The following is a 10946-nucleotide window of genomic DNA, read 5'->3' on the forward strand; positions in this document are numbered from 1 at the left end:
CACACACACACACACACACACACACACATATATATGTATATATATATGTATATATATATATATATATTCATATATATATGTATATATGCTAATAAGAACACGGGTACGTGTGTTCACTTATGCAAAGTAGACCACTTGGAAAAAAGAAACTAACGAAGCAGAGCGCTTTCGTATATTACATCTTCAGTGCAACAAGTACATAGTGATAGGAATACATAGACAATATATACATGATACAAAGGAACCAGGACAGTTTGAATAAGCGTACCGACCAATTACCCCCTAGAGAGCGGAAGGTCATTGTCAATTATCTTACGATGGTCGGGCGACATCAGGTCACAGTCGCCAAGGAGAGCGGAAGGTCATTGTCAATTATCTTACGATGGTCGGGCGACGTCAGGTCACAGTCGCCAAGGAGAGCGGAAGGTCATTGTCAATTATCTTACGATGGTCGGGCGACATCAGGTCACAGTCGCCAAGGGTCACTGTTTCTACTACTTATATAGGGCGACATTAAGTCAATTTGTTGGATTACATTTTACCTGATATTATCTTACTAATTTCTTGACAAATGAAATTATCAAGTTTGTACAAGCCTTTATGTAGGTTGGTATTTTGATTACTAGTGGTATGAATCAAACTGCACTCTATTAAATTTCTTGCTATTATGTTGTTGGTATAATAGATTGCCTGGGCATTACCCCAATCAACTGGATGATTATTTAATTCAATATGCTTGAATATACCACTAGAATGATTGCCATCCCTAACATTTTTCTTGTGTTGTTCAATTCTAATGTTTAAGGGTTTGGCAGTTTGACCTATGTAAAATTGATTACACATTTTGCAAGGAATTTTTATAAATGCATCCTTTTTTTATTTCAATACTATTGTTGATAAGTTTATGTTTTATAAAATTCCTTGCAAAATGTGTTATCAATTTTACATAGGTCAAACTGCCAAACCCTTAAACATTAGAATTGAACAACACAAGAAAAATGTTAGGGATGGCAATCATTCTAGTGGTATATTCAAGCATATGTTACGTCGGAGCTGTCCTGGGGCGTCTTTCTATATTTGCATATTTCGCCGTGTATTCTGTCCACTTAATACTTCCTACTTTTTGGTTTATGTTGGGTTTAGTGGCTATGTGTAATGCTTCAACCGTTTTTCTTCTTCTCTTTGTTAATCCTTTTTCCATCACTTCTGATTGTAGCCAATCGGGCATATGACCTTCTTGTTCTATATGACCCACCATCGCGTTGGAAAGCCTGTGGTATTTTAAGTCTGCTTTGTGCTCTTTGATTCTGGTCATAAGCCCTCTGTGGGTCTCGCCATAGTAAGATTTATCACATTTGCTGCATGGTATCCTATATACAACACTTAGGTCGTTAATTGTTTGTGTAGTTGTTGTTGTTACTAGATTTTTAAGTTTCTTTCCTGCCTCGCTGATTATTTCTAGACCTAATGGTCGTATTGCATCCCCCAGTGTTTGTGAAAAATCGGAGCCTGGTACGAGAAGGTATTTAGTTTCTTTCTTGACTACTATCTCTTTTCGTTGCCTGATACTTTGCTTTTCTCAAAGATGTGGATATTAGCGCCTCTGGATATTGTAGCGCTCTGAAGGTATTCGTAATATGTAGAATTTCTTCGCTTAGAAATTCATTACTGCATATCCTTAGTGCTCTGAGAAAAAACCCAATTACTATTCCTATTTTGGTCCGTTCGTTGTGTGCGCTGTAGAAGTGTATTAAATCGTCTTTGTTTGTGGGTTTTCTGTAAACTTTGAAGAGTACTTTGTTTTCTTGTCTGTGTATTTCTGTGTCTAGAAATGGTAGGCGACCTAGAGACTCATTCTCCATGGTGAATTGAATATTATCGACTACCTCATTGAGTTTAGACAAAATATCACTGGTGTTATTTTCCGCTGGAAAAATGAGTAGGCAGTCATCCACGTATCGAAACCAATGTGCATCTTTAGGGATAATTTTGAGATAATGGTCTCTTTCTAGCATCTCTAAATATAGAGATGCAGCCACTGCACTTAATGGTGACCCCATAGGGAGGCCGTCCAAAAGGTGATATTCCTGGTCTTTGTATCTAAATGAACGGAACCTAATGCATTTTTCTACTAGCTGCATGTAATCCCTTTTGCAAACTGGTAATTTGTCATCATCAATGGTTTTTAAAGATTCTTTTATTGCGCTGATGGCGCCTGTTACGGATACATTAGTGAATAAGGATGTTATATCATAGCTTACTAACCTTTTTCCTGAGAAGTCTACGTTGTCAAGTTTATCAATTAGGTCTGCTGAATTACGGAGGTTTGTACTGCTTATGCTACCAAGGGCAGATGATAGTGGTTTTGCTAGAATCTTCGCCAACTTATGCGGGGCGCTTCCAATGCCTGAAGTGATGGGCCTCAGTGGAATTTCTGGTTTATGGATCTTGGGTAAACCTTTCATAGATGGTACCTTGGGGTTTTCTTCTAAAAGGTGAAATAGTTTCTTGCCTTTTTCGGTTCTCTTTAAAATATTTCTCGTAGATTTATTGAAGTATTCTGCTTCTTTCTTCGCTGTGCCGTCGCGTTGCTTGTTATATGTGTGTGTGTCGGACAAGAGTTCTTCCATTTTCCGGGTGTAGTCTGATTTATCCATGATGACTATTCCCCCTCCTTTGTCTGCCGATGTGATCAGAATGTCATCGTTGTCTTGAAGTTCTCGTAGTGCCCGCGTGTATCTTCTAGGGATGGTTGACTCACGTTTTTGGGCGGCCAGTGAGCAGCATAATATTATACCCTGTTTGAACCCGTTTTCTAACTCGCTGTCTTTCCAATTGTAGTTCTTTTCTACATAATCAATTGTGGACTTGTGGTTGATGCCCGTGCTGAATTTCAATCCGAGAGAGAGGGCCTCTTCCTGTGTCTGTGTTAAACTGAACGATGAGAGGTTTGTAATCAGCTCGCGTCTCCCTACTTCTTTCCACCGACTGTTGTTGCATAGGCGTGTCAGAATGCATAATAAAATAATGAGAATAAAACATGATTTTTGATCAACGAAATGTCACCGTGATGTTTTGTCCTTGTATATAAGTCCTTAGACTCACAGACGAAGACCAACACCAGAAGATGAGGCTCCAAGAAGAACTGACACGCCTATGCAACAACAGTCGGTGGAAAGAAGTAGGGAGACGCGAGCTGATTACAAACCTCTCATCGGTCACCATTAAGTGCAGTGGCTGCATCTCTATATTCAGAGATGCTAGAAAGAGACCATTATCTCAAAATTATCCCTAAAGATGCACATTGGTTTCGATACGTGGATGACTGCCTACTCATTTTTCCAGCGGAAAATAACACCAGTGATATTTTGTCTAAACTCAATGAGGTAGTCGATAATATTCAATTCACCATGGAGAATGAGTCTCTAGGTCGCCTACCCTTAGCACATGTACATCCTTAACTCTTCCTATCATAATCCTATTTACCCCTACATAATCCATTAACGCTCTATCTACCACCCCTCCATCCACCACCCTCTCCCATGTGTACTAATGCTTCACTTTCTTCCGAAACACTGTATTTGCTATCATCAACTCTCTTTCTAGACACATTTCCACCATCAACTCTCCACTACGATTCTTTACTGGAACTCCACATATCCCAACCACTCCATCAATTGGATCCTTTCCTACCCTAGCATTAAGGTCTCCCAGTACTATTACATTGACATTACTCCCTAAATTCTCTATGCACTCACTTAAATCTATCCAAAAGGCCTCCCTTTCTTCTACACTATATATATATATATACATATATATATATATATATATATATACATACATATATATATACATATGTCTATATACATATATACATATATATATGTATATATATACATATATACACACACATATGTATATATAATATATACATATATATACATATATATAATATATATATACATATATATATATGCAAGAAAAAATACATTTGAAGATGTAATACGTCTGAGGGTATGATTATAGAAAAGGATTTACCTTCAGTTGAAATAACTTCTTTTTTAACCATCGTATCACCTTTCCCATATCCTTTTGGGAATAAGGAAAGGCACACAGATTTTTCTATTCAGTTATGAACCACCGAGTTTTATGCTCTCCCTCTTCAAGAAATTTCGAATTTTGTGCACCACTCGCCCGACCGCGACTGACCATCAGCATCGGCAGCAAAATGAGATGCGACGAGCGGAGTCACACCTGCTGAGCCTCGATTCCATAGAAGTCCTGAGTTGTCCCGAGAATTATGTTGAACGACGGCGCGCTCTCCTGGAGGAAAGCTTGTGACGGGCCTTATACCCCGGCGTGGCGGAGACTACCTCCCAAGATCGCCCGCCCGGAGGAGCTCGAGAGACGGACCTTCGAGCGGCCAACCCAAGCTAAAAGCCCAAGACCACCGACGGAGCCAAGAGAGGTCACGAGAACCTCAGGGACCCTTCAAGAGGTGCTCCCAGAAGCTCCAGCCCCAACGAAGGACGTCATCACAGAATACCTCGAGCTCAGCGTCAGCAGCGCCCATTGTAAGTTTTGCATTCGAAAACGAGAATCCTCAGAAGAAGGAAGATTCTGTTGCTGGGTGCATGACGATGACGAAGAAGAAGAAGATGACGACGACGTCTCTTCTTCTTCTTCGGTAAGCGAGGAACCAGATTCCGCCATCTAGCTCCAGGAAGACTTGAACCCATGGAGGCTGTCACCGGAGGAGCTCAAGCGGCCAACCCAAGCTACAAGAAGCCCAAGCCCATCAATGGAGTCAAGAGAGGTCGCGAGAACCTCAGGGACCCTTCAAGAGGTGCTCCCAGAAGCTCCGGCCCCAAGCAAGGACGTCCTTATGGAAACCCTCGAGCTCAGTGTCAACAGCGCCCATTGCAAATTTTGCATTCGAAAACGAGAATCCTCAGAAGAAGGAAGATTCTGTTGCTGGGTGCATGACGATGAAGAAGAAGATGACGACGACGTCTCTTCTTCTTCTTCGATAAGCAAGGAACCAGATTCCGCCATCTAGCTCCAGGAAGACTTGAACCCCTGGAGGCTGTCACCGAGGGCGACTCGGGACTCGGGAGGGAGCCCAGTCGCCCCACGATGGAGGACACCTCCAGCCTGGTACCGGACCAGGAGTGACGTCGGGACATGGAGGGCAAGCCCACCCTCGCCACAGTGGAGAACGCCTCCTGTGTGGTTCCGGACCAGAAGCGACGTCGGTACCTGGAGGAGGTGAAAAATGCCCAAAGGATCCAATCAAGTCCCATCGATGAAATAAAAAGAAAGAAAATAATAATAAGAAGAAAATATAAAAATTTACATAATAGAACATTTTAGCCCAAAATGGCACCTTTCATTTGAGCCCAAAGTACATTTTAATTTTTTAGCCCAAAAATGAAAAAATAACAAGAAAATGATATAAAAAAGAGAAAAATAGACAAAATGGATATTTTTAGCCCAAAATGGCACCTTTTAAGCCCAAAATCGAGCAATTGCCAAGCCCAAAGTGCATTTGATTTATTTTTAGCCCTAACAAAGGATTAAATTCCTCCTTGGGACCATGAGGTTCCTCTCAGCTGAATAAAATTGCTTGGTGACGACAATCCCAGAGGATTAACTCACTCACTTAATATCCCACTCCCACGCCGGGGGAAGTGAGAAACCCCAGTGATTCCTGGGAATCGAACTCAGGACCACCCGCTCGTGAGGTGGACACGCTATCCACTGGGCTACCGGGCGGCACAGAGCGATTAACCGACCGGGGTTAAGGTACGTTTTCCTCGGTGCGATGATCGTTCGTGGTTCAACGATCCTCCTCAAACGATTGTATAGAGCTCTATTTTATTTTTTATTATTTTTTTTTTATTATTATTATGGGTCTGTTTTGCTCCGAGCGACTGTCGCTAGAGTCGCTAAATAAAAATCACCACCCAAGTTCCCCTCACTATTGCTAGCTCTCACACCACCACAAACCCTCACAAACACAAACTCCCCCTAACCACAAGTGGGAAGGGGGCGGAGAAGCCTATATATATATATACATACATATATATATATATACATACATATATATATATATATATATAAATATATATATATATATACATATATATATATATGTATATATATACATATATACATATATATTATATATATATATATATGAGATATTTTTAAATATATATATATATATTATATATATATATATATATATACATATACATACATACACATACATACACATACATACCATACATACATACATACATCATACCGGGAATATGTACTCGTATATTTCAGTTCCCTAATCATCCCGTGTAGTTGACTTTCTCGTACTTCACTTCCCACCCACATTTACATATATATGAATATATACTAAGATGCATGTATACATACATACATACATACATACATACATATATACATACGTACTTACGTATACAAATGAATTTACACATACATACGTACATACATATATGAATATTCATATGCATACGTATGTACGTATGCAAATGAATTTACACATACATTCATACTTACTTATATACATACATATGTACTTATAGAAAGAAATTTACACAAGCGTACATACATACGTTTATACATATAATGTACATAATCCCATTACCATAAATATATGCTTGAATGTATTAATTCTGCAGAACGGACGTCAGATAGGATCAACTCCCTGCACATCCAGCTAGACCCAATCATTACCCACACTGCCAACCACATGTGCGGTCTTTATAGGCTGTCATTTGGTCCTTAGACTAGGCTCAACGTTTCCAACACTCTTATTACTTTCCAACAACTGTATGTAGACATATGTACATTCCTGCAAACATACTTTTTGTGAATATGCACAGCCTTGCAAATGTAAACACACGCACACCTATATAAGTGTGAACAGAAAGGGATCATTTGTTGAAAGCCACTTACATGGTTTTGATGCGTTTCTGGTCCGAAGGACAGCCTTCCAATGCAACAACGCCACCGTTCCTTCCGATGTCTTTTTTTTTTTTTTTTTCGGGCATACTGTAAATGCATTTTCTATTCAAGCCTACCCTCTTTTATGTATGTGTGTGTGAATATATGTATTCACCTTGGTCTTTGGATCATCTGTTGGACTCGTGATCGGCAGCTGTTTCCCTCACGCAAGAGAGCTCTATGGGTAATGCTGTGACCTTACACGCACACTCACCCCCAACTCTCCGCCCACATGAGTTGGAGTAACGACCGGAAGCGCAGCGACTCTGAAATTATTTCAGCTCTGGGTAGGATTCGAACCCGGACCGCCGTAGTGACAGTCAAGACTCTACCAACCGCGCCACCGAGTCGTGTGGATTTATGTGTGTGTATGTGTGTATTTGGGTATATTTGTGTGTATGTATGTATGTGTATATGTGTGTATGTATGTGTGTGTATCTATGTGTGTATATATGTATGTATGCATGTATGTGTGTATGTGTGTATGCATGTGTGTAAGTGTATAAATATATATGTACATGAATTTTGTCTGGCTTTTGCAAAGATAAATTTGCATATTTTTTAAAGGAAATAGAAACAGGAACTAATACTCCGTTGGTACGATGGTCTTGGACAAAGCACGGGTTTCAACTCCCCTCATGTTGGTCCTGATTAGATCCCACACCCGGCCCGCCAACTTCCTATCAGTGACAAAACGCCTGTTACCAGGCAACCGACATTTGTCGCGGGGGATTCCGAGGGATATGGTGACGTATGTGCCGAAGAGAGGGGACGGAGAGAGGGGGTGGGGGAGGGAGGGAGAGGGGGAGGAAGGGGGGAGGGGGGTTATGGGCGTAATGCTCGGTGAGGACAGGCAGTACCAAGATTCTGACGACGAAAAAATAATTTTGACCCAGCCCGAAGGGATTTCTCCCCGTCTTCTTTCCTGCATTGGGGGGACGGAAAGGGTGGTTCGCCGAATTTATGAAGCGGCCTTGCTGTGGATGTGCTGTGTCTTGCGACACTGCTTGTGACCCAGGGCAGTGGACAGGATGCAGGGATGACCCGTCATCCACGAGGTGCCGAGATAGGAGGGAGGAAGGAGGGTCGAGGGGAGTGGAATATATAGAAAATGGAATGGGTGGGAGTGTTTTCTATGCCTTTTTTATTTTGGCTATCCCCGTGTAAGGGGGAAAAAGCCTTTGGTATATGTATGTATATATATATGTATATATATATACATATACATATATGTATATATATATACATATATATGTATGTATGTATATATATGTATATATATATATGTATATATATATATATATATATAATTAATATTGTTATAGCCAACCGTGAATCAAACCATTTACAAATCGCCCGCCTACTACTTACGGTTTCGAACATGACTCGTGGCGAGCATACGTTGTATCAACGTATGAGTTCGAACCTTGCCATGAAACAATTGGCCCCGTCTTCATCGGGTATAAAAAGAGCCTCCCCGGCTGTCCAACCCCACTTTCACACAAGCCTCTTTACTTCTCGCTGAATATATCGGTGGACTGCAGTTTTGTTCGCAAGTGTAGTATAACTAATTCTTTGAACTTGTATAGGGTTATTAATTATTTTGTGTGAATTATATATGTTTGTTTAGACTCGGTGATTTGTGAATTGTATGTTTTCTTTATTAGAAAAGTGTATTTATGTTATTCCTTAGAATACTGTGAGTGTATGTTCGTAAATGTTAATCAGTTAAACTTTTTTTTATGTGTAAATATAGTTAATTAAGTTTCGTGCAGACGTCTATCTTACCTCAACCATAATCCTTACAATTCTTACATTCAGTCTCAAATAGAGCTTTTCCTCGGAACGTATTTTTACCTACCTAAATTACCTATACGTTCCACTTTATTGTTGTGGGCTTGCTTCCCAACTGGAACTCGACTTACTCCTAGACTCGACAAGTTCCACTCTTTACGTTAACTCAGGCCAAACCAAGCAAGCAACCCATGACAATGTATGTATATATATATATATATATATATATATATATATATATATATATATATATATATATATATGCGAATAGATCACAAAAACACGTGATTCACAAAATGTGTAATAAAACCACTTAGAATGTTTTTTCCAAGTGGTTTTATTACACGTGTATATATATATATATATATATATATATATATATACATACATATATATATATATATTATATATATATATATATATACACTAAAAACCCACTATTGATTGGATTTAAGTAAAGAAAGGAAATAACGATTTCCGTATATTTCGATCACTTGCTGTGATCCTCTTCAAGCGGAATACATAGACAAGAGAAAACACATAAATTATATACAGAGGAGAAAGGTGGAGTGAGGGAACATGAACATTTCATATCAGGTGGCGTCTAAGTTACCGCGCGGGCTTTTGGCAAGTCGTCCGCTTTTACAATATAAGGAAGTAATTTATTAACTGCCAAGATGATTATATAATCAGGGGACCATTGTCCTTTTGAAATTTTAAAGTTTGGGAATTGTTTAATTAAGGAAGATTCAATCATTTTTCTTTTATAACTACATTTTGATTTGAAAATGATTTTGGCCTCGTCCCAATTTATGCTGTGATTATTGTTGGCGACATGTTGAAATACCGCGGAGTTCTGTTGTGCGTATTTTACTGAATTCTTATGTTCTTTTACTCTGGTTTTTAATTCTCTACCCGTTTGTCCCCAATACACTTCATCACATCCTGAGCAGGGTAATTTGTAAACTCCGAGGTTTGTGTCTTCTGTTGTTCTGTGATGAACGTTGACTACTTTTCTGAATAAACTATTGGGGTGACTATAAATGATTTTTATGTTGTCTTTTGGTAGCATTTGGGAAAAATTATTGATAGATTTGTTATAAGGAAGTTTTAGGCAATTTTTGTTCCATTTATGATGCTGAGATGGGTAGGAAGTGGATTTATAGTAACTGGTTTTGGTCTTACTTAAGGCTTTGTTTATAAACCAATCTGGGTACCCTAATCTTCTTAATTGATTTCGTATGGTTAGAATTTCTGAATCCAAATAAGATGGGCTGCATAGTCTTAGTGCCCTTAGAAAAAGACCCGAAGCAACACTATATTTGATATTGTCAGGATGGTGACTAAAGAAGTGTACATAGCTCCCAGTGTGCGTGGGTTTTCTGTACACTGTGAAAGAAAGATGGTCCTGATGTCTCATGACTAAGATGTCCAAAAATGGTAATCTATTATCCACTTCCCATTCCACTTTGAATTTAATGTTAGCAGTTAGGAGGTTGAGTTTGTTGAAGAAATCATTAAAGGAACCCCATTCTTCATCCCAAATCGTGAAGATGTCATCCATATATCTATACCAAAACATTCCGTGGGGTTTTATGTCCTGCAGAAGTACCGTCTCGAAATATTCCATATATAAGTTTGCTAGCACTGGGGAGAGATTAGGTACCATTGAACAGCTAAATTTATGTTTGTAATATTTATCATTAAACGAAAAAAAAATTGTGCCAACACATAATACATAAGGAAAACATCCCCCTTAGACCCATCATCTCTAAAAGGAACTCTTGTACTAGTAAGTTATCAAAATCAGTACAAGAGAAAAGACATTTGAAGATGTAATTCGTCTGAGAGTATGATCATACAAAAGGACCTACCGTCTGCAAGTTTTTTTTTTCTGTTGTAATAAGCATACTTTGTTTCAGTCCATTGGGTGATTTAGATTGTCGTTATCTAAGCATACCTTTAGTTGAATTAACTTTTCTTTTATAACCATGATATCACCTTTCCCATATTCTTTTAGGAATATGAAAAGGCACCCATATGTTTCTATTCAGTTATGAACCACCGAGTTCTATGCTCCCCCTCTTCAACAAATTTCGACTTTTGTGCACTGCTCGCACGACCGCGAC

General features: G+C 39.2%; 1 protein-coding gene across 1 annotated transcript; it reads right to left on the minus strand.

The window, feature by feature from the left end:
- Nucleotides 1–1545: 1545 nt before the first annotated feature.
- LOC143023721 (uncharacterized) lies at nt 1546–4069 on the minus strand. Its single transcript, XM_076182320.1, has 4 exons — nt 4039–4069; nt 3209–3260; nt 1887–2934; nt 1546–1620 (listed from the first exon to the last, which is right to left on the minus strand). The coding sequence occupies exons 1-4, from the start codon at nt 4067–4069 to the stop codon at nt 1546–1548; spliced, it is 1206 nt and encodes a 401-aa protein (XP_076038435.1).
- Between the last annotated feature and the right edge of the window lie 6877 nt (nt 4070–10946).

Source organism: Oratosquilla oratoria, unplaced genomic scaffold (assembly GCF_046742065.1).
Source record: "Oratosquilla oratoria isolate Oo_2021 unplaced genomic scaffold, ASM4674206v1 SCAFFOLD56, whole genome shotgun sequence".
Classification (NCBI taxonomy): Eukaryota; Metazoa; Arthropoda; class Malacostraca; order Stomatopoda; family Squillidae; genus Oratosquilla; species Oratosquilla oratoria.